Below are 24,014 nucleotides of genomic sequence, written 5' to 3'. Positions count from 1 at the left end.
CTTTTTCCGTCATTATTTCAAAAAAGCATTCACCCATAATGACTGAAGTCCTAATGACTGATCTAAAACTATAAGAGTAATATGTATGTTTATGTGCGTCTCCTGCAGCCACGTCCATGTGCACGGCCGACCAGTTCCGCTGTGGAACTGGACGCTGTGTCCGGTTGTCATGGAGATGCGATGGCGAGGACGACTGCTCGGATCGCAGCGATGAAGAGGGCTGTGAGAAAACTGGTAAGGCTCTGGTTGTTATCTTGTTTTCAGCCGCTAAAAATAGTACAAGCTTCAACAGTAACCATGACAACAGCTCTGAACAGCCCTCTGCTGAGAAACTTCTCTGTTGGGAAACACAGTTGCATTTTAAAAAAAGGAAAAAAGTTCAGATTTTTTTTTTCTTTCTTTTTTGGTCTGTTCCTTCACTGTGCTGTGGAAAGACGAACCGCAGAGACAGGCCTGTGTATTGTGATTAAAATAACAGTGAACAGGCAGCGAGGGGGAAAAAGCTAGATGGAAACTTTTTATTCTGTTTTTGGATACTATCCACCAATAAAAGGAAGCATGGCGATAAAGAAGTTCAGCTTTGCAGGAAACCTGTGAATACCTGAAATGTTTCTTTTATTGCTCATCACACCATTTTATTCATATTTAATGATCTATTCAAATCCATTGTGTCATTTTTAAACCTGCTTATGTGCATCATAGTCCATGCACAGTCACCTGTTGTTCATGCTTGCATGTTACATAGGGTACACACGCACACACAACATTAAATACGTACATACATGGGACTTAAACCACAACAGGGAATTAAAGACATGGCAGGCAACTGACTGTCACAACCATAGCACATACTATTTAGATATTTAAGGGAGAACTACTTGGATAAATATGGCGTAGAAAAGTGTTTCACTTATCAGATCTGTGTTGTATCTCCTCACAGACAGTCCTCCATGTGCCCCTGATCAGTTCCAGTGTGGGAATGGCCGTTGTATAGGCCTGCGGAAGGTTTGCAATGAGGTCAATGATTGTGGTGACGGGACTGATGAACACCCACACCATGACTGCCGTAAGTGTAAGAATGGTGACATCGGCATCTGGACACCAATATGACGATTACATAATAGTTTAAAGAGTTTAAAGGCAGATAGCAATGACGACATTTGGTATCCAGTGCATCAGTCGATAGTTTTTTTTCTTTAGACACAAGAATGATAAACAGATTTACCTAACATTTGTTATGTGAAGTTATATATGAGTCCTTACTAAGATAATATTAAATTGTAGAAATGATCTTATTTTATTGTTACAATAAATTATGGAACACTGGTAACATGTTTGAAGGATGTTTCTGTGTCTTCTCTTTACTTTTTACATTTATTGGTCTGCCATTATAAATACAAATACCGATTTCATCAAGGTAAAATGTAGTCCTAATGCTGACTCGGTGAGATGACGCTGTCAACAGAAACCATTGGAACAGCTGAGGGTGTATAATAAATGCTCACATAAATTTTAACAGCAGTTTATACTGTATATGTTGACCTGGGCCAGCCTGATTGCCATCGCCATCCACGGGCCTAGCTGCTTGTGTGTCTAAAATATTTTAAGGCCCAACAGTAGATGAGTCAGACACTTTTTATAGTGTGCGGCTGTATTTATACTGAGCTAGGATGCTGTGTTTATGTTCCTGTAATGTTTCTGTGTTGTGCGCAGGGCCACGCTCCAACGAGGGCAACTGTAACCAGAATAACGGAGGCTGCTCCCAGAAGTGTCAGATGGTGAGAGGACTGGTCCAGTGCACCTGTCACACTGGATACCGACTGATGGACGACGGCAAAACCTGCCAGGGTAACACTGGCTTGCTTGCTTGCGCGTGTGTGTGTGTTGGAGAGAGAGACAGCAGAGTGAAAGTGAGGGAGCAGGTTGTAGCAAGTGTTAATATTCATGACCTCTGCAGAGTTTGACAATTGGCCAGTTGCTACTTTGTGTTAAACATCTGATAGCTTCACTGACTTCCTACATGTGACAGTGCTTTAAGAATTGTTCTCAGTTTGCTACAACTCTACTCCCTCACTCCACTCATTCAACGTGCACTTCTTTTATAGCCTGAAGATGGTCTTTTGGAAATTGGTAATATAATTTACACATTAGGAACTAAACCAGTCATATAATTTGGTTAAGCTAAGCCTTTTCTTTTGCCAAGCATAGATGATTAAATTGTACAGAGAGACTCCAAGCTATCAACTGAATTAGAGGTGTCTGGGGAAAACGAATCAACAAATAAGCAACCAACCCAAAACTGAAAGTAGAATACAGATCCTGACTGAGTGAATTAAGCAAACCTATAAAAACTACAACTTTGCTCTACTTGTCCTGCCTTTAACTTCCTAAATACGGCCAGGGATTGAAGTTCATTAGTCCAGTCAGTCAGTTTTGCAATTTGTTAGCAGGGTTGTTTTCCAAAAGTATGAAGAAATTTCGCTGGAATTTCACAAGAATTTTCTCTTTGGGCTGGAAAGTTATTGATGACTGTTTGGTCTTCTTCTAATCTTGGATTTCTGCCACTAGTTAAACATTTTATTTGCCAGAACTTCCAAATCATGAAGATACATTCAAATCTACTCTATGTATTTTTTCCAGCTTCCAACAGTTAGTGTGCATGCATGTTGTGAAACTGATTTAGATAAAGGCTTGAAAACTAAAATGATGTACATATGCTCCAAAAGCATCAATGAATTTTCCCTTTCTGCACAATGTGTGACATTGTTAATACTGTGGGAGATAAGACACCAACATCTATATGTCCCTCCCCTCCCTTCTTCTGTCTCTGTGGTCTGTTCCAGATGTGGATGAGTGTGCTGAAGAAGGCTACTGCAGTCAGGGCTGTACCAACACAGAGGGGGGCTTCCAGTGCTGGTGCGTTCAGGGCTATGAGCTCCGACCTGACAAGCGCAGCTGCAAAGCTCTGGGTACGAATGACTGGACTCTGTTTCATCCCTGACATGTGACCGCAGAGAGCTGTCATGGTTTGACTTCTAATAAAAGTACAGTTGCATAGTGTTTGTACGTGTTTCAGCAGTAACTATATCCGCTGCTCTGTTGCCGGGTCTTGGACTTGCATTGAGGTCACCTCATTCGGAGGGTCTGGACTCGATTTAGATATGCTGCATAGGTAGAGGGCAGGCCTGGTGCAGCAGCACATCAATCTGCTGCGGTCCAGAGTTAAATGCAGGTCAGACATGTCTGTCACACAGCTGCTGCAACCCAGACCTTTATATCCAGTCAGATTAATGCTTTGTCTCATTTAAAGTGACCTTTTGTCCTAACTGAATTTTCTTTATCTCTCTTGTGTGTAGTTACTTGCCAATTTTAACCTGCTAACCTTTGCTTCTCCTTTTCACTTTAACACACGTCAACTCCATTCACGTCCCTCTTTCTTCCTCCCTTTAGGTCCCGAGCCAGTGCTGCTGTTTGCCAACCGCATCGATATCCGTCAGGTTTTGCCACATCGCTCCGAGTACACCTTGCTGCTCAACAACCTGGAAAACGCCATCGCTCTGGACTTCCATCATAGTCTTGAACTAGTCTTCTGGTCAGATGTGACTCTGGACCGCATCATGAAAGCTAACCTCAACGGCTCCAATGTGGAAGAGGTCGTCTCCACCGGTCTGGAGAGCCCAGGTGGGTACAACAGCTAATGGGATGCAGGTTCAGATGTAGGACAACAGACTCATTTATCATGTTTCCAATTTATTGGACTCTGCTGCTTTCTGTCCAACTATACTCTGCCCCACTCTACTTCATTCATCACCTTATTCATAAATGAGTTAAGCAACATAACATCAATACTGGTGAAACTTGAAAGTCTTTGGTGCTTTCTTCTTGTCTTTTTAATTTATAGTTTCTCTCTGGTTCCTTTATTTCTAACCCTGACCCTCCTTTTCTATTTCAATCTGTGTTTTTTGTATACATATTTGTGTTCGTTACATTTTGTCTTATTCTGTCATATTTAATCTCTTTCACCACTAAATTTTCTAAAAAAACATTATTTGCTTTCTTTAAAGTTAAAAGGATCATCATCTAGCACACGTGTTGTGCATGTAGCTAGAGTCATATTAGATTTAGCTTAGCCTACCATAATCGCTTAAAACAGAGAAAAGGCTAGCCTGACAGGCTTACAACTCACCAGCTAACACACTGTATCTTATGTATTTAACTTGTCCTAGTAGTATCAGTTATGCAGTTTTTATTTCATAATCATGATTTATTCTTTCTACTGATACAGTAGTATCGTGATTCTCGCTGTACCAGAGGTTAGCTGTGATTACAGTCAGGCTACAAAGGCAAATCTGCTGCTACATCCTTTCTTGATTTTGTTTTGATTTTTTTGCTACATCATGACATTGATTTAGCTGGTTTTAAAGCTGCACTAGTGACACCACAATGTCTTGCTAGCTAAAGCGTTTGAACCTGAGAGGCAGATGATGTCTGAACAGGTTGTATGAGTCGGTTTTAGAGAAAGGAAAAAAAAAAAACATGGAAAGGAGTAATTTGCCTAATAGTTTTGTTTAATTGGCTTAAAAAGTCCCCATCTATATTAGTTTTTAATTGTTATGAATTCAGTTTATTTACACAGCAATTCAATTAAATTCAGTTTTATTTATACTGCGCCAAATCACAGCAACACTTGCCTCAAGGTGCTCAAGGTGTAAGGTAGTAATACATAAAGAGAAAAAAACAACAATCATATGACCCCCTATGAGTAAGCACTTTGGTAACATTGGGAAGGAAAAAATCCCTTTTAACAGGAAGAAACCTCCGGCCGTCCATCTGCCGCGACTGGTATGATATGCAAATTGGCTCAAGAGTTGGCAGTTTGTCTTGTAATTGGAAGTTTGCCGGTTCGAGTCCCGGCTCGGACAGTCTCGGTCGTTATGTCCGTGGGCAAGACCCTTCAGCTACCGCCTGCTGGTGATGGCCAGAGGGGCCGATGGCGCGATATGGCAGCCTCGCTTCTGTCTGTCTGCCCCAGGGCAGCTGTGGCTACAACTGTAGCTGCCTCCACCAGTGTGTAAATGTGAGAGTGAATGAATAGTGGAATTGTAAAGCGCTTTGAGGGTCTCAAAAAGCGCTATATAAATGCAATCCATTATTATTATTGTTATTATTATTTTTCACACCATTTGGCTTCAGTCCAACAGAGGTCCTTCAACCCACTCATCAAGAAATAGTTCTGCACCTTGATCCCAGTAAATCCACAACTTTGACTTTGTTCACTGGATTTTTTTTTTTGAGATTTATAAAAAGAGACATTATAATAGGTGATGAAGGTTTATTAGATTAACTATTAGCAAGATGATAGATGTTCTACCAGCAGAACACTTTCAAAAATAAGAACTAACAGCTACACAAATAATTATCAGACAAAGCAAATTGAAAAAGCTAAAGAGTATGCATTGCTTGTGTCTACTTGTAACATTAGTAACAAAATATTGGTTCATACTTAAACCAAACTCAGAATGTTCTTCTCTCCTTTTAAAGGTGGACTGGCCATAGACTGGATCCATGACAAGTTATACTGGACAGACTCTGGGACGTCCCGTATTGAGGTGGCAAACCTGGATGGGACACACCGCAAAGTACTGATCTGGCAGAACATGGAGAAGCCCAGAGCCATTGCACTGCACCCCATAGAGGGGTACGAGTCCAAACACACGCACGCACATGCAGTCTATAATTCACCACAGATGTACACACACTCATATATACATATCCCCTCTGGATGTGTCCCAGTTGTAGTGTAGCAGCAGAGCAGGGATTAACGTTTGGCGGCACAGCCATACCCACAGGCAAGCATCTGTGTGGAACAAGTCTTTCATGAAAGGGGCAGCAGCTAAGTGTGTTTTCTTCCTAGCTTTCATGAGCTGCAGTGGCAAGAGAGAGTTTTGGATGAACCCCCAGAGAAATATAAAGCTAGAAAACTCATTCAGCTTATTAGGTTGCTCATTTGCATGGGATAATTGAAAATTATATTTTAAAAAAGAGTGTATCCTCCCTCTGAGCCCGGACAGAACAGATGAATGCTGATGGGGAGGACATGAATGATGAGGACAGAGGAGACTTTTCTTGTTAAATCAGGCATCTGTTGTGTCTAGAATCCTGACAGCCGTCTGCTTGCCTCTTGTCTTTAATGGACACCATGACTATCAGCTAATTTACACCCATCTAGTCTGCCGCTGTGAACAAACAAACTGAGCGTGATTGCCCCATTTTTCTTTTCAGTAAGATCTACTGGACCGACTGGGGTAACACACCTCGCATCGAGTACTCCAACATGGACGGCTCAAACCGCCGTGTCATAGCAGACACACACCTGTTCTGGCCCAACGGCCTCACCATAGACTACGCTGGCCGCCGCATGTACTGGGTGGATGCCAAGCACCATGTCATTGAGAGAGCTGACCTGGACGGACGCAACCGCAAGGCCGTCATCAGCCAAGGTACACTCCTAGTCTTGACTGTTACACACGTTTGCTGGAGCTAGCTTAGTTGCCTAAAGAGTGGGGCTGCAAAGTCAAAAGCTTTACCCAAAAATGATGGGCCTCTTGAGCAGCCTTGCTTTCAGCTCCTTACCTGTTTATTCCTGCTGTGGCTGGTTCTTCTTCCTCTGTAAGTGACCAGGTTTAAGGATGGCAACGTTTTACATTTAAGCACTTTCGAGTGACTAATTTCAGCAGTTAAGACAACATAACTGCCAAGTGTAAGTACATGTGAAGTGAAAAACACACAAATTATGTTTGGACCAGAAGCTCAACAGTAGATTCAAGCTTCAACAGATTCAAAAAGTTTTCATTTTTGCCACCAGAGTGAATAGGATCGATAATGCACAAGTCTTTAAAGGAGTTCTTCAAACTGGAATGACTCACATACTGCTCATAATTCATATGACCTCACAAGCTGCTGAAGGATTCTTTTTTCTTCTTTTTTATTAAAAGCTCTGAGAGAGGCTGGAGAAACAGAAGAGATGCTGTATGTGGTGCGCAGAGGTCTGGCTGGAATTCAGGCTCTCATTCTCAATTTTCATTAATTATCACACTCACGCTAAGAAACACACATGCGGTAAACAAAGGGATGGATGTCGGATGTAGCACGCTGATGCCTCATTACTCCATTATGCCATGTGGCGTTAATCAAAAACATATTTCCATTAAAGAGCACATGTGGTTACCGCTGAAGTGTAGACACACACACACACACACACACAATCTATAAATGACGACGTAAAGCCAAATGTGTGGCTCTGTTTATGTTCTTGGTTCCAACTGAGAAGTGCATATGCACACTAAAAGTGGAGCTCTTGCAGTGTAAGCAGGCAGGGTTCTCTCTCTCTCTCTCTCTCTCTCTCTCTCTCTCTCTCTCTCTCTCTCTCACTCACTCACTCACTCACTCACTCACTCACTCACTCACTCACGCACACACACATGCACACACACACACCAGCTTATTAGATTTATGGGTGGGACTCTAAAGTCCGCAAGCATTTGGACAGTCACAGTTTTATAGGACATGAGATTCAAAATTTGCTGGGTTTTTTTAATATAAAGGTTAGGCAATTTGCAGCGATTACACAACACAAGTTGAATCAGGATGAGTGCAGGTCTCAGCTGACAGTCACTTTCAATTTGGGGATTTTTTTTCCGCTGATGAACTAAAAAGTGTGGAATCAGTGATGATGAAGAGGGTTTAAGAGTTTGAAAAGAGAGAGAGAGAGTGGCAGGGGGACTGTTTGATGAGTGTGTGTGTATATGTGTGTATGTGCACACCATCAGCCCTTTGAGCTCTCCTTAATGATGTGTGCTCTCAGGATAAAAGGCTGTAATTGGCCCTGTCCTTCCTCCACAGCCTCTGTTTGCTCAGACAACACACAGGACAAAATAGGACATTTGTGTGTGTCTTTGAGTGTGTGCATGGTTACATTCTGAGCCACTACGTCAAGGAATGTTAACAAGCATTTATCTCTCTGAACCTATAGTTCTCTCTGTGTGTGTGTGTGTGTGTGTGTGTGTGTGTGTGTGTGTGTGTGTGTGTGTGTGTGTGTGTGTGTGTGTACACTATCTGGATTTCTGCCAGCTCCTCTGTAACTGGAATTGGAGCATAGGCGGTTGTCACGGTAATCACCACTATCCTGTCTGCACACCTGTACACCACGAGGTAGGGAACAGGAAGAGATAGGGTATTGCATACTTGTGTGCTGGTGGGGGAGTGTTTATATTTTTTGTCTGGACTCGACAAATGCACAATGCTGTATGGCAGAAGACTGGACATTTAATATACCCAATAGGGTATATGTAGGTAGACTTAAATTAAACTATGAAATAATGGCCCCTGTGGACAGCACTTTAGTTCACAGGTATGAATTAAATTTAATATCTATAGCGCTATATCACAACTACAGTAACTTCAGGGTGCTTTAAATTGTAAGGTAAAGACCCAACAGTAATGCAGAGAAAACCCCAACAGTTACCTATGAGCAAGCACTTAGGGACAATGGGAAGGAACGGTCAAGAAGAAAACTCGGGCAGAACCAGGCTCGGGAAGTCGAGCACTTCTGATATGAAGCTTTCTTTTCAGTGGAGGCACAGTATCCACAGTCATACACAGTTGTGATATAACACAACAAGATAATCGGCCTTCAGGTAGCTGCTCTACAGTGTTGACACATGGTATTGAAGACGATAACAGTGGAAGAATTGTATCATTAAATTTAGTTGCAGCACTTTCAGTAAGACATCTACTGTAAGGAAATGTATTTCCTACTGTTGTGTAATCCATCTGTGTTGATATGCATTAGTGCACATGGCAATATATGTTGCTGTCCAAGTGATGTCTTTTTAACCAATGGCCCTACTTGTTTCAGCAAGACAAACCAGATTCTGCTATAATATGGTTCAGCTTTACAGATAAAATGCATTAAAGTGGTATTCCTAATATCACTATAGCTTTTTTTGTTTGTTTGGAAAAACCTAACCCTGAAACTTCCCATCACACTATGGACCAGCGTTCTGTCCAGCCGGAGGCCTTGCTGTGTTGCTGGTGACCTATAACAGGAAGTGAGACCTATTCAGGCAAGCTGTGAGAGGAATATGAGGTGCCACGTGTGTTAAAGAGGACATAGCTGTGAAGGCTTGGTGGGATGTTTGATGCCCTGTCCTCCTGCAGCTGCTCCTGCAGCTGTCCTGGGGAGAACAAAAAAGGAGCAGGAGCAGAGATGACAAGGAATGAGCTGATCATATCAAAACAATCATTGAGATGTTGGTGACTAAGAGGAGGGAACTGGGTGTACTATTGTCTCCCTCATGTTGAGATAAGATCAGAAAACACACGTTGAGCCACTATCATTTCACACACACACACCTGGACCTGTTTGAAAAGAAGAGACGAGGGCAAATGTAGAGGTGCTGTTTTATTTTATTTCATTTCTTTTGTTCAGTTTTCTTGAATAAACCTCATCGAACAGTCACACAAAACGCACCCAGATACTCTGATCCTTGTGGCTTATTATCGCTGTGATCTCGCTCCAGTTTTTGACGTTTACCACTTAACATTTCTGCTGTGCCGTACAACACTGTCATTAAACTAGCAACGCTGTTTTTAAAAGCTGTGCGCCAGCACACTCGCCACACCACTGCGGCTCTGTGTGGCAGCAGAAAGCACTTTTTCCATCCGTTCGGCGTGCCCATCCGACTGGGCTTTGCGGCTTCTGTGCTGGAGGAAGATCAAGGCTGGTGAAAGAAAAAGAACATTGATTTGGACAAGTGTGGAGGAGTCACCCTAGTGTGATGTTCCCACAGGAGACATATCTGCACAGGTTCCCCACAAATCAACTATTCGTGTAAGGAACAGAAATAGCCACAGAATTAAAGACTTGGAGCAAATTTTTCCAACCTTAATAAAAGCAGTTAGCTTTCACGTGTAAACATTAATATCAAGGAGGACTGGAACAACAAATGACACGACTGATTATCCCATTTGCATTTTCTCTTTGTTCTTTTCTCTGCTTTGACGAACTTTGAAGAGGCTTTTCTCAAACAAAGAGATGAAGCCTCGTCAAACAGCTATGCTTGAACTTTGATTTTTAAATATTCAGCCGCAGATGTTCAAGGAAAATCTTCCATTTAAGCAGTGAATCTGAGTGGTTAGTTAGAAAAAAAGGCAAGCTTTTTGTCTTATTGCCAGAGTACTTCTGTTAATACAAAAACAATGTTAAAGATGTTAAAGAGCATTTAGACATCGAGCAGGCATCGATCTCTCCTTCAGAAATCTCACACATATCCTGTCCTGGTTCAATTTTCACTTTAAAATCTGTGAGTAAAGTTTTATTGTGGACACATGAGCAAAACTAGTCTGCATCAGTCTGATCCGGTTTAATCGTGTTCTCTTACATTCAGTTTCCGGATGGAAAAGTCACATTATGTATGGAAAACCTACGAAGCGCCTCTGGTTTTGGACACTCTTGCCACAACTTAACCAACTACAGAGTGGTTTGAGGCAGTGTAATTGAAAGCAGTTCTAAAATGGGGATGATATGACATCAGCCAAGCCCACAGCTCTGATGTTTGGAGAGTTAGTGGAACAGGCCAAATGTAGCATGTGCGCTTTCCATTCTTTGTGTTAGGACTGAAACTTCATTGAATCATTACTTTGCTTATTATAAATGTGACAAACTCAGCTTCTGTGTTTGGGGGGGTTCTTTTTTCTCTCCTTTTTTTTGTTTGCATAAATGTCATTGTGGACTGTCGCCTTGCTAAACTCTGTTCTTGTCTCTCTTTAGGCCTTCCCCACCCATTTGCCATCACAGTGTTTGAGGACAGCCTCTACTGGACTGACTGGCACACCAAAAGCATCAACAGCGCTAACAAATTCACAGGAAAGAACCAAGAGATAATCCGCAACAAGCTGCACTTTCCCATGGACATCCACACACTGCACCCACAGAGGCAGCCTGCAGGTCAGTATCGGGCTGGGTCAACAGCTGGATACTCAGACTGATGTTTGTTACATATGTACAAAACTTGAAAATGATATTTTTGTTCTCAATAAGGTTTTTGTCTGGTTAAATAAAGGCCTTATCTAGGGATGGGTTGCAGATACACAAACTAAATAGACTATTTTTCACATTTTTCTCTCTGAATTATTAGTTTTTCAGCTGACAGCTGTTTGCAACTTTCTGCAAGGTCACAAAGCAGCAGCTTGAATCAGAACAACCAATAGCATCACAGTGAAACAGCAGAAAACATTGCATTGATCTTGTATTGATTATGTTGCATTTTACCTGTGTAGGTTTTTCTCAGTTGAGACTGTTACTGCAGTTTTGGGTTCATGGATCGGACAGTAACACACAGCAGCAACAGGAAGCTGTGCTAGCTCTTTTGTACATAGCTTCAGCTTGAGTTAAAAGCAAAAGGAAGGAGTCTAGTCTAATCTCATTATATTTGGATATGTTTACTTCCCATTATTTCAGATCTGCCAGTGACTGGCTGGGAGCAATGACTCTCTTTTTAAAGTATCCAAGTTTGCAGCTTGTAGCAGTAGATGATGTGCTAAATGGTGAGCAACAAAACATCAAACACAATATCAGCATTAGAGGAAGGAAGATGAGCTAGTTGAAGGCAGAAATGGGAGACTTATCTGAGGATATCATTGCAGGCAGAAATGAAAAATTTGCCTCACACAGTGGCGAACCCCACCATAGAATGATTTGTTGCACCAGTGTCAAGACCCTGCCGTGAACCGGCCAGTTGATGTGTGTTTTTCATCAGCATGATAGCAAAGACTTTGCTAACAAACCGTGTTGAACTTGACGTCCAGCCAAGAGAAAGTTTTTGTTAACGTGCTGATAAAATACTGCAGCAGCCCCGACACTAACATGAACTGTGAGCTGCCTCCGTGCTGGCAGGGGGAGGTCAGGCACTTTTAGACAAGATTTAGTCAAGTCATGTGAGTTCATGTCTGATCAGAACAAAAGAAAAGCCGACTCAGAACCTAAGTGAACAGAGCCCACACGCTGTGACCTTTTAATGAAAGAGGAGGCAGACATTTTTGGAAGTGTGACTATTTGTTTTGTTGCCCTGGGTTTGAGGAGAAAGTGGATTTGAGGGGTTTTTATTTTTTGAACCACTTTACATGTGATATACTGAGTTGTGTCTGCCTGTCTCTTCTCTAGGTGGCAGGAACCGCTGTGGCACCAACAATGGAGGCTGCAGCCACCTGTGTCTCCCCAGCAACAAGACGTACACCTGTGCTTGTCCCACCGGCTTCAAGAAGGTGGACAGTTACAGCTGTGCCACTGGTGAGTTCCTCCACTGTTTGTTGTGGAAAGTACAGAAATACTGCTAATATTATATTATTATAATTAATATTATATTAATATTATAGTAGTTTTTAGCGGCATCTATTCATACTAAAGTCATTTTTAATAGCCAATAATTTGGAATCTTAAATTAAAAACAACAAAAAAAAGCTCTGTCTTCTGTTTTGACTAATGAACCGTGTGTTCACACTAATGAAGAGAAAATAATCCTGTAACACATGGTTAATCTGATCAGCCCCACGATTAAGGTGTAGGCTGTCAGAGGAATCAAAATTTCAGATGAAAAATGCCTGTGCAGACAATTATAAGACACCTACTGCATGTAAAGTGAGATCTCATTTAGGGAACATTTAAAGTGAGTTCAAGTGCATGTTATGGTTGAGCAGCTGAAGAAAATTTGAGCTAAAATGCAGCGTTTTCATTTTTTTCCCCACTGTAAAGTCATGCTGCTTGAAATTGAATAAAAAGTATTCTCATGACTCTGTTTAATTATGTTAATGCAGAGGGTGTGATTTGTGATATTAATCAGTGGTTACATGTCTTTGTGGTAGAGCTGTTTTACTGTGTTTAATGCTGACCCCACTGTTGAACCTAGAAGACTGACAGAAGACCTTTGGTCTTTAATCAGGTCTTGACAAGTTCCTGCTTTTTGCCCGAAGGACGGACATCCGACGAATCAGCTTCGACACAGAGGACATGTCCGATGATGTCATTCCTCTGGCTGACGTGCGCAATGCCGTGGCGCTGGACTGGGACTCCAAAGACGGCTACATCTACTGGACAGACGTCACCACCGACTCCATCAACAGAGCACTGTGGAACGGCACCAAGCAGGAGGTCAGTGATACCTGGAGGTTGACTGAACTCAGTACTGCAGTCTCGTCATTTCTCATCTGGCCCATACTTAAAAAAGGAGCAGAGGAGGACGGCAGCAGATTTAGGTTTATACATTACTGCCATCTACTGGGACTGAGGTGAAAGAGCAGCAGCTGGTCATCCTCTGTAGAATGTAGGAGCCTTCAGCACATTCATAACTCACTGCTGCAGGTTTACTACAGAATAACATAAAACAGACATGAAAATATTGCCATCAAAGCAGTAAACAGTAACTGTCAGCATGGATCTGAGCTGATCTTTTTCTTTTTCTTTTTAAAACAGGTGGTGGTGGAAACCAGTCTGGAAAGTCCAGCAGGTTTAGCAATTGACTGGGTGACCAACAAGCTCTACTGGACTGATGCTGGTAAAAAGTCTCATTTCATGTATTCTGACATAAAATATCATTTTATATCCATTTTTTTCATTGACCAGCTCAGCAGGGAGTGCTCCTCAATTTAACCTGCTCGTGTTTTTGGGTGTCAGGTACTGATCGTATCGAGGTTTCTAATGCCAATGGGAGCATGCGGACTGTCCTGATATGGGAGAACCTGGACCGACCGCGGGACATTGTAGTTGATCCGATCGGAGGGTAAGATGATGACATTTAAACAGAAACAGCTTGTGAACCTGGACAACACATGGAGTTCTAACTTGTTCCTTCTTTCTCCTCAGCTTCATGTACTGGACTGACTGGGGGGCCAACCCAAAGATCGAGCGTGCGGGAATGGACGCCTCCAACCGAATTGTCATCATTTCATCCAATCTGACGTGGCCCAATGGGCTCGCCATTGACTATGAGACCAAACGCCTGTACTGGGCCGATGCTGGCATGAAAACTATTGAATATGGCAACTTTGATGGTTCTGACAGACAGGTAAGGTGTTAGGTTTTTTCTGAGAAAACATTTGAAGTACGAAAATGTGTCAAGTCTTGTTTGTGTGTGTGTGTGTGTGTGTGTGTGTGTGTGTGTGTGTGTGTGTGTGTGTGTGTGTGTGTGTGTGTGTGTGTGTGTGTGTGTGTGTGTGTGTGATTATGCCTGTTCAGACATGTTCTAAAAGAGCTCATCAGACCTCTGCTGTTGTTTTTGCACACAGGTTTTGATTGGGACTCAGCTGCCTCACCCCTTTGGCTTAACTGTACATGAGGACAAGCTGTACTGGACAGACTGGCAATCCAAGAGCATTCAAAGCGCTGACAAGCTCACCGGGTTGGGGCGCCACACACTGGCTGAAAACCTAGAGAATCTAATGGACATCCATATGTTCCATCGACACCGTGAGACAGGTGTGTGTCTGTCCACTAAAGCATAGAGTTTTGTGTGTGTGAAGGAGAATTGGACTTGCAGCTTTAAACAGATATTTACAACCACAGTGTTGAATACTGTTAAACCTCTAGCTCAAGGGCGTAGATTTGGTTTTGGCATTGCTGGGGACGGATGATTCAACCACCAAACCCTGCCGTTTCTTTTTTTTTTTTTTTTCCTTTTTGTCTTTGCTTCTTGATAAAAAAAAAGGGAGAAATATATTTGCCTACATATGCTATTCTACATGCTTTTAAGCCATTTAAAATTACAATTCATAGTTTTATATGTGAATTATATAATGTTAAATTACTATTAAACAAATGACTGACTAAAGTATTTTAGGCTTTAGTTTACTTCCACATTCCATATAAATCAGGTATCATACAAAAATAAAAATAGCTTCAAATACAGTCATGACAATAAAAGAATATGACTTTAAGGACAACATTACTTCAGTTATAGTACACCAACATCTCTAACACATTAGCACTAAGGGAACACTTAATGACCTGGTGGTTTTTGTCCATAAAGCTACTCGTCTAAGATTACCACAAAGTAACAGATCTCTCAGCAAAATTATGCAACATTTTAGCCACACTATTGCCCCGATCAAATCAGTGAGCTGGGATTTTTTATTCTAAACATGGACTACTGTTACAGCAACAGACATGGACTACTGGTGACCCACACAACAACTCAGTGTCCACTATGTGAAGGAGCCGAACACATGCCTTCTCCTCTCGTTAACTGAGATAAACTGCTGGCCTATTTGTTTTACATCTATACTGTCTAGTCTCTCCTGGTGGAAATGGCATACAGCAGCATTGTTTAATCTCATTTGAGTCGTTGTTGACCTTAGCCATCTTTTTAATCTTCTGAGATCACTGAAGTATCTTTCATCCTAAGTACGTGCGTTTTATCCTCAGACTAAAATTATTACTATGTGCTTGATGTGCGTCACCTTTGGCCCTGGCTCTTCCCCTCTGACTGCACTAGGACATATTGCTACCTGATAAAATAACACATTGATTCGTGCCATATAAAAAGTGAGACATGTCAATTCAGATTCTTTGTCAAATATACACTAATGAATCAATTAACATCAGCAGCCTAACAATTGTTATGATGATAAATACTAGTTAATCTATAGCACCAAATCATCAGTAAGTCACCTGTGACCTCGCCTCGTCACCTCTGTCCGAGCTACAACATGGCAGAGCTGCCTCTACGTTATTCAAAGCCTAGCATAGCCTGTAACGTTATTATGACGGACACATTTTATGAGTGAACTTGAATTTAAGTGACTTACAGGTTTCTTTGAAAAATACTTTCTTATATCCAGGTTCTTTTTGCAGCCATCCTCCTCTCCTCCTTGCAGGTCCTCGCAGCGCAGGCTTGCCGCTGCTAAAACTAAACAGAGCTCCCTGAAAAGCACAGCCAATCACATTGGCCATATTTGTCACATGATATAGGACTCCAGTAGAGTACGTAATTTAACTCTTTCTGCACCGCTGGGTGAATGAGACGGTGACAGATCGTTTTTTTCTTTCTATCGGGTTTGTTTTTCTTTACTCGAACAGATCAAATTATTGGTGGGGACAATTTACTAATCGCTGGATATTGGTGGGGACATGTCCCTTCCGTCCATGCCAAATCTACGCCCCTGCTCTAGCTAATTGATGGAATTTGTAGGAAGCCAAATGGGACTGCAGGGTGCCGACTTGTGAGCCAGCCTTGTTCTTTTAGCGTTAGCTAAAGCAGCCAAAGTGCAAAGCAGGGCGAGCCAGTCAGATGTCAAAAGCCACATCACGTTTTTCAAGTGTAAATCATCTTTTCATTATAAAGGCACAAAGGTATAAAGGCTGCAGTGTGTACACAGCAAAAATACAAATAAAAATATGTATCTTACACAAAGGAAGCTCTTCTCTCTGATGTGTGCTGGCTTTTCTCTGAGCTCACATCCAATATATCTACTGACACTAGGGAATTACAGGTAAACTGAACCCAGATCATTGGCTGAGAGAACAGAGCCTGTGAAGCCTGTCTGATTTCGGTGATGTATTTGGCTCTGTTGGGTGGCTAGAAGGGTTTTTCTGTTTGTTTCCCCAATGTTGTTGTGGGTTTCTCTCTCTCTCTCTCTCTCTCTCTCTCTCCCCCCCCCCCCCCCCCCCCCCCCACACACACACACACACACACACAAATTCTTTCATGCATCTCCCATTCATTGCTTTCAAGCTGACTTAGAAAGTAGGACAGGAAGTGACCCGAGTCTGTTTGCCTCTCCACCTGTAGTGCATAACCCGTGTGCGGTGAATAATGGAGGCTGCAGCCACCTCTGTCTCCTGGCGCCTGCTCCCAAAGCCTCCAGCTGTGCCTGCCCCACTGGCATCAACCTGCAGACGGATGGAAAGACCTGCACACCTGGTATAAAACAAACTCTGTTTACATCTCAGTAACATTTAGTAAAAAACAAAACAAAAAAAAGAACGACACTTCACAGTTTAAAAGTTTAACATGTACAAGCGTGTGTTAAGATCTTACAATGTGTTCTGTCTGAAACAAATGCTTTAAACAACATGTCCATCTCAAAGGGAAATCCGATAAGGAAAATCAATTTTTAAAGGACCGAGAAGATAAAAGTATGTCAGCCGCTTTTTGTGTTGCGACAGGAAGACGCTGTGATATGTGATCCTTTTGTGTGCAGGCATGAGCAGCTTCCTGATATTTGCACGTAGGACTGACATCAGGATGGTTTCTCTGGACATCCCCTACTATGCTGATGTGGTTTTGGCCATCAATAGCACCATGAAAAATACTATTGCCATTGGTGTTGACCCCAAAGAAGGTTTGTATGTCTTCTTAATTTTTTTTGTTTCATAAATATAACCGATGTAGGAATAAAGTCCTCAGCTGTGTGTATGTGTTTGCATGTGTGGCACCTCATGCAGGAAAAGTCTACTGGTCTGACAGTACGCTGAAGAAAATCAGCAGAGCCAACATCAATGGGATATCACACGAAGACATCATATCTACAGGTGAAGGATGGCTTACATGTATAAAGTCTTGTGACTCCGCCTCGTCAGAGTGTCATGACTTCATCTCTCACTGTCTCACTGTAGGGCTGATGACGACTGATGGTTTAGCAGTGGATGCTGTTGGCAGGAAGATCTACTGGACGGATACAGGAACCAACCGCATCGAGGTAGCCAACCTGGACGGCTCCATGAGGAAGGTTTTGGTCTGGCAAAATCTTGACAGCCCTCGAGCAATCGCCCTCTACCACGAGATGGGGTGAGCCTGATAGTTTGACGGCCTTGTATAGTCAATTAAAGCAAATCTCTGGTTGTTCTATGTTACTTCATCTTCTGTGTTCTCTTTATCTTCCCGTCCTCCAGATATATGTACTGGACAGACTGGGGAGAGCATGCTAAGCTGGAGCGCTCAGCGATGGATGGCTCAGACCGTGTGGTGCTCATCAGTAACAACTTGGGCTGGCCTAATGGCCTGGCCATTGATATGGCTGGCTCCCAATTACTGTGGGCTGATGCACACACTGAGGTGATTAAATGCTTCCAAGAATAAAATTAAGTGGATACAAGTCACAGTTAAAGATTTAAAAGCTAATAATGCTGTTTTCTAAGATGTAAAAGCTTTGAGCATGAAAGCGTCAGACGTTATGAAGTCATGGTGGTGATCCCACATGTGGTACTGGTCCTCTGCAGCGCATTGAAGCGTCTGACCTCAATGGGCAGAACCGCCGCACCCTTGTGACTCCAGTCCAACACCCGTATGGTTTAACCCTGCTGGGGTCCCACATCTACTGGACCGACTGGCAGAGCCGAAGCATCCAGCGAGCCGACAAGAACTCTGGGGCCAACACCATCACAGTGCGAGCCAACCTGCCAGGCCTGATGGACATCCAGGCTGTAGACAGGGAGAAGCCACTCGGTGAGTCTGGAGGACGGGAAGTGGAGGTCACATTAAAGATCTTTATGATTCCTTGACTTCTGACTTTTTGAATTTTTCTCAACTCACATGGTGATTGAACAATGTCAACATACAAAGTGTGCATGTGCGTCTTCCTGTTTTAAGTGCGCTCCTGTCTCTTTGCACTAATTCGTCACCCTGTGTCCTTTTAAGGCTTTAATAAGTGCGGGAGAAGGAACGGAGGTTGCACACACCTGTGCCTTCCTCGTCCCAACGGCACTTCCTGCGCCTGTCCCACTGGGATTCTGCTCAAGGGAGATGGTAGGTCATGTGACGATTCTCCGGAGACATACCTGCTCTTCTCCAACCGCGTGAGCGTGCGCAGAATCTCTCTGGACACCAATGACCACACTGACATACACGTCCCGGTGCTCGAGCTGCACAACGTCATCTCGTTAGACTATGACAGCGTTGATGGGAAACTTTACTACACCGATGTCACCCTGGATGTTATAAGGTGCAAATGCTAATTTTTGAGATATTAATTTTGTAAAGCACACATTTTGAATAAAGTTCGCCACTGTGCCACTGGTTGTGCACAATAAAGTTGAAGTAGCCCCTTATCATACAACGTCCAACATTAACTTGTTTTTCAGGCGCGCTAACCTGGATGGCAGTGGCATGGAGACGGTGATCAGCCAGGGCCTGAAGACTACAGATGGACTCGCTGTGGACTGGGTTGCCAGAAACATGTACTGGACCGACACCGGGCGCAACACCATTGAGGTGGCCCGCCTGGATGGAACTAGCCGCAAAGTCCTAGTCAACAACAGCTTGGATGAACCCCGAGCTATTGCAGTGTTTCCAAGCAAAGGGTAAGAGAGAGGAGTGCACTGGGCTTCACTGACAAACAAAAGGTTATGTTTGGTCTCCGTAGCTCTTAAAGTCAGAAATAGACTGCACTGAAATAGGCAGACAAACAGGCTGACTGTCAGCACGAGGTTTTTATTGTTGTACACTGAAGAATCACATAGTTGCAGAATTGTTTGTACCATAGAAAGACATGAGCTTATCAGGCTCACCTCGCCTCTGCAGGTTTCTGTTCTGGACTGACTGGGGCCACATCGCGAAGATTGAGCGATCTCACCTGGACGGCTCAGACCGGAAGGTTCTGATCAATACAGACCTGGGTTGGCCCAACGGCCTAACACTAGACTACGACACACGAAGGTTAGCTGAAGCATGACTGAGATATCTGTATGTCCTGTAAATGACTTTAAAGTTTATTATTGTGTAAGAATTCTGCAATAACTGGTAATGAATCCTGCAGGATCTTCTGGGTAGATGCCCACTTGGACAGAATCGAGAGTTCTGACCTGAATGGGAAGCTGCGTCAGGTCCTCATCAGCCCGGTGTCCCACCCATTCGCCCTCACACAGGTACCTCCAGCCCCCCCCCTCTCCTCTTCACCCTCAGCTGTCATATGCTAGGCTGACCCTTTTCTTCCCTGGCTGCCTTCTCCAATCACCCGCTCTTTCACTCATGAGCTCACCGTGTGATTCTCTCCATCTTTCAGCTCATACTGAACCCATTCGACGTAACCATTTCTTCTACTTCGCTTTCACTCTGACCCTCATTTTTCTCCTTCCCCCCTTCCCTTTCTTCCTCTCGCCCCCTTCTCCTTGTCCGTGTATTTTTCCTCCCCCTCTCTTCTTCTCCCTCGTTTCCCCAGTCGAAGCCGGTGTCCTCCCCTCTAACTCCTTTCTCCCGACTCTCGCAGCAAGACCGCTGGATCTACTGGACGGACTGGCAGACTAAGTCCATCCAGCGGGTGGACAAACACACTGGCCGTAACAAGGAAACCGTGCTGGCCAACGTGGAAGGCCTCATGGACATTATAGTGGTATCTCCTAACAGACAGACAGGTAAGGAGGCTTTTTCTCCTGACAACTCCATCTGACGGGGAAGAGGCCAAAGGTGTCTCTGTTTATTACCTTTTGCTGAAGGAGCCAAAGCTACTGTGGATTTATGAAATATTGTCAGTGCTAGATAATTGGTCTGTCAATATGACGTTCACGTGGTTTGCTTGTGCGAGTAAGATAACCCTTTCTCCAGCATGGCAAGAAATCTGATTCTTGTTGATAAGGCTGATGGATTTCTTTCAGCCCGTTTAGTATAATCAGATAAAACAGATAAATTATTTTACTTGACACAGATTCTGGTAATTGGGTTGGATTGCATTTTAATTTCATCACTGTGCTGTTACTTGATGCCATCATAACTAAAAGCTCTCAGTTCTAACCTGATAAATGGACCAAAGTAACGGAGGAAACGCTCATTATTTTCAATTATGTTCAGTTAGTTTGAGCTGAACATAAATGTGAACGTCCCCTCTCCTTCCCTTTAGGTACTAACCTCTGTGGGATCAATAACGGCGGTTGCACTCACCTTTGCTTTGCCAAGACCAACAGTTTTGTATGCGCCTGCCCTGATGAACCAGACGGGCGACCGTGCTCCACAAGTAAGTGTTCTCTGTAATTTATCAGCCTGTACCAGTTAAAAAGTTTTAACTGAACTTTTTAACTGAAAACGGTAAAAAGTCACAAATAGGTTTTATATAGCAGAAGAACACTAAAATGGGCAGCACGGTGGCACGGTGGTTAGCACTGTTGCCGCACAGCAAGAAGGTCCTGAGTTCAATTCCACCATCAGGCCGGGGTCTTTCTGTGTGGAGTTTGCATGTTCTCCCCGTGTTTGCGTGGGTTCTCTCCGGGTACTCCGGCTTCCTCCCACCGTCCAAAGACATGCAGCTTGTGGGGATAGGTTAATTGATTAATCCAAATTGTCACTAGGTGTGAATGTGCGAGTGAATGTGAGTGTGAATGGTTGTCTGTCCCTGTGTGTTAGCCCTGCGACAGACTGGCGACCTGTCCAGGGTGTACCCCGCCTTTCGCCCTATGACAGCTGGGATAGGCTCCAGCACCCCTCGCAACCCTGAAAAGGATAAGCGGAAGCGAATGGATGGATGGATGGAAGAACACTAAAATGACAAACCAAGAAATGCCCACTCAGGCCCTTGTTCCTCGTGCTTTGATCAGTTTCAGGTTACATCCCCACCTCTCCTGCCAGAGGGCCCAGCAGCACTCCTGTCCCTAACAAGATCCCTAAAGCTCCCACAGACATCCCACAGAGAGGACCCTCACTGGTCAAGTAAGTCTGTTGTGTTCATTAAATGGTTCACATTCTAGATCCAAACTGTGTTTGATCTAAATGAAATTGTCCCACTAATGAACACAGTTGTAGACTTGTCGATCTACCATGTTGGCATTTTAACTTTGGAATACAATGGATCTGTTTTGTGCACTTGTTTCTGCCTTACACATTTTTAGAATCCACAGAATCTGAAAGATTTAATGTTAATACACAGTTGTAAATATAGCAAAGTTGTTACAAATCATATGAAGACCTCTGTGTTGCAGTCTATGGTAAATTAATATTTATTTTCCTCCTTATCGTTACAGCTGCACTGACAAGAACCTAAACATAGAGGGGTGTATGAACACTGTGGTGACAGCTCCTCACGGTCAGTACACCGAGACATTCACAAAGTCTGCCTACAGGGAAAAGAGAAAAGCTAGGCATCACTCTTTCTGCGAGATACAGTACATCCAGGTTGAGTTTACGCTTGAGCTTGGTTCAAAGACTGGCAGCTCACAAAGGCTGCTAGCATAGCTGTGCGACTAGTATAAAGTACACCTCTGAACAGGATCTTGACACAGATTATTGTTTAAGGACTCAGAACAGAAATGTAAATGTAATGTGTTTGTAGACAAAGACGGTTGTAGCTGTTGGTTAACAGCCAGCTAGCTAATGTTAAAACAGCTCTTAAGCTAGGCTAATAGTTTCTCCCCCTACTCAGAGTTGGACATCAGTAATGTTTGAATGTGGGACTTAAATAATATAGCATTCGCATCAACCAAAGACCAGTTATGACTGTGAAGGTGAATAAAAATGTAAGATATAAGAACACAAAAAACGGCAATAAAGAGCTACTTTTGCTTTAAAGCTATTCAGTGATAAGCGTTGGCTATTTTTACTAAATGAAATTACTTCTCAAGACAAACATCGCAGACATACAGTTATGTCTGAAAGACTTAAAATAATATTCAATAACCATCTCAAGCTCGTTTCTCACTGGGTATTATGGGGTTAGCTGGGTTAATGACTGACCTGCAATGTTTGTGTAAAACTTTGTAGCAAATCAGTTTAAGCAAAGCCTGTTAACCACCCCTGTAATGTGTCCTGTCTGTTGTAGGAGAGGGACTTCATGTCAGCTATGTTATCGGTGGGGTTCTGACCATTCTGGCGATTCTGATCCTCATTGCCGCTTTGATCATTTACAGGTCAGTGTCCTGCACAACATTGCTTAAAAAGAATGTTTAATTACCTACATTTGACACAGAGGATAGGTAAACCTGTAAATTAAATTAAATTGTAATTGCTCTTATTGTCTTATTTTTTATCAACAGACACAAAAAGTCAAAGTTTGCTGACCCAGGAGTGAGCAATCTGACCTACAGTAACCCCTCGTACCGGACGTCCACACAAGAGGTCAAGATCGAGGCATCTCAGAAGCCTCCAATATACAACCAGCTTCGATATAAGAAAGAGGTAACGAACGGTCCGCAATCTGTGAGAAGTTGAAAAGGACACATAATGGATTTAACATGAATCCATGGTATTTGCATAGGATGATCACAGACTGTATTGTGTCTAAGCACAGAGACAAATCCCTTTACTGTTTGTCTCTGTGAATAGAATGATTGTAACATGTGACACGAGTAGGTCACAGACACCAGCACTCATCTTCTCCTCCCCTCCTTTCTCTCCCTCACCGCAGCTCTCTCACCCCTACAACTCCCTCTCTCCCTTTATCTTTTGACCCACTTGTCCTGTGGAGAGGTAGTTACACAGCATGAAGGAGTCGTGTAATTCTAAACCGTCTCTTTGTTTTACTTCTGCCTTTCACAGCATGTCGCCTGAAAAATCTTAATGAATAACCTCCTTCTTTGGATGTAGTTTCAGAGCTCTGTGATCAGCAGCATGATGATTTTTATCCCACTGAGTGACTGTGTTGTGAAATTGACACTGAAACTGGCAACAAAGCCAAATGTGTGGGTGGATTTTGTTAAAGGTGCTACATGTATCAATAGTAACATTAAGTACACAGTGTGTCAAGCTGACAGCAGTTGTTCGGCTCATACTGTATTTCCCATAGAGCCTGCTGGTAATTTACAAGTAAAAAGGTTATTTCTTAGTAAAAAATAAATCTAAAACTAGCAGCAGCTTCCAGTATTCATCAATCTTTTTGCTTTGGAAAAGTATGCACCAACTTGTTTTTATTCTGTAAAACAGTCCAGATTTTTGTTTCTTCTAATTACGTACTTGTAGCACCTTATTCTAAAAATGTATGTAGAAATGTGTAAAAAACTAAACAAAAAAAAAGCTAAATCCAGGAGCAAGCGGAGCTCCTGCAGC

The 24,014-nt window shown here is 42.9% G+C and overlaps 1 protein-coding gene across 3 annotated transcripts in view; it reads left to right on the top strand.

Moving 5' to 3' along the window:
* lrp4 (low density lipoprotein receptor-related protein 4) overlaps positions 1-24,014 on the top strand; it is a 110,776-nt gene that overhangs the window by 83,124 nt on the left and 3,638 nt on the right. Inside the window, exons 8-38 of one of the 3 annotated variants that reach the window (XM_026177912.1) lie at positions 109-234; positions 941-1,066; positions 1,714-1,848; positions 2,844-2,969; positions 3,451-3,681; positions 5,542-5,698; positions 6,283-6,500; positions 10,832-11,008; positions 12,224-12,349; positions 12,999-13,207; positions 13,529-13,610; positions 13,730-13,835; positions 13,919-14,120; positions 14,341-14,530; positions 16,842-16,973; positions 17,254-17,394; positions 17,498-17,584; positions 17,669-17,840; positions 17,945-18,107; positions 18,272-18,497; positions 18,690-18,993; positions 19,133-19,351; positions 19,572-19,706; positions 19,807-19,915; positions 20,209-20,401; positions 20,884-20,997; positions 21,575-21,686; positions 21,998-22,059; positions 22,792-22,879; positions 23,006-23,147; positions 23,377-23,438. In XM_026177912.1, the coding sequence (XP_026033697.1) occupies positions 109-234; positions 941-1,066; positions 1,714-1,848; positions 2,844-2,969; positions 3,451-3,681; positions 5,542-5,698; positions 6,283-6,500; positions 10,832-11,008; positions 12,224-12,349; positions 12,999-13,207; positions 13,529-13,610; positions 13,730-13,835; positions 13,919-14,120; positions 14,341-14,530; positions 16,842-16,973; positions 17,254-17,394; positions 17,498-17,584; positions 17,669-17,840; positions 17,945-18,107; positions 18,272-18,497; positions 18,690-18,993; positions 19,133-19,351; positions 19,572-19,706; positions 19,807-19,915; positions 20,209-20,401; positions 20,884-20,997; positions 21,575-21,686; positions 21,998-22,059; positions 22,792-22,879; positions 23,006-23,147; positions 23,377-23,418 (4,652 nt within the window). In that variant the 3' untranslated portion in view covers positions 23,419-23,438. The remainder of the gene's footprint in view (positions 1-108; positions 235-940; positions 1,067-1,713; positions 1,849-2,843; positions 2,970-3,450; positions 3,682-5,541; positions 5,699-6,282; positions 6,501-10,831; positions 11,009-12,223; positions 12,350-12,998; positions 13,208-13,528; positions 13,611-13,729; positions 13,836-13,918; positions 14,121-14,340; positions 14,531-16,841; positions 16,974-17,253; positions 17,395-17,497; positions 17,585-17,668; positions 17,841-17,944; positions 18,108-18,271; positions 18,498-18,689; positions 18,994-19,132; positions 19,352-19,571; positions 19,707-19,806; positions 19,916-20,208; positions 20,402-20,883; positions 20,998-21,574; positions 21,687-21,997; positions 22,060-22,791; positions 22,880-23,005; positions 23,148-23,376; positions 23,439-24,014) is intronic. The other 2 variants (XM_026177903.1, XM_026177898.1) reach the window with 2 other exon arrangements.

The sequence above is a fragment of the Astatotilapia calliptera genome, chromosome 1, assembly GCF_900246225.1.
Source record: "Astatotilapia calliptera chromosome 1, fAstCal1.2, whole genome shotgun sequence".
In the NCBI taxonomy this organism is placed as follows: Eukaryota; Metazoa; Chordata; class Actinopteri; order Cichliformes; family Cichlidae; genus Astatotilapia; species Astatotilapia calliptera.
The sequence above is the reverse complement of the archived record's forward strand: the minus strand, read 5'-3'. Positions and strand labels throughout refer to the sequence as shown.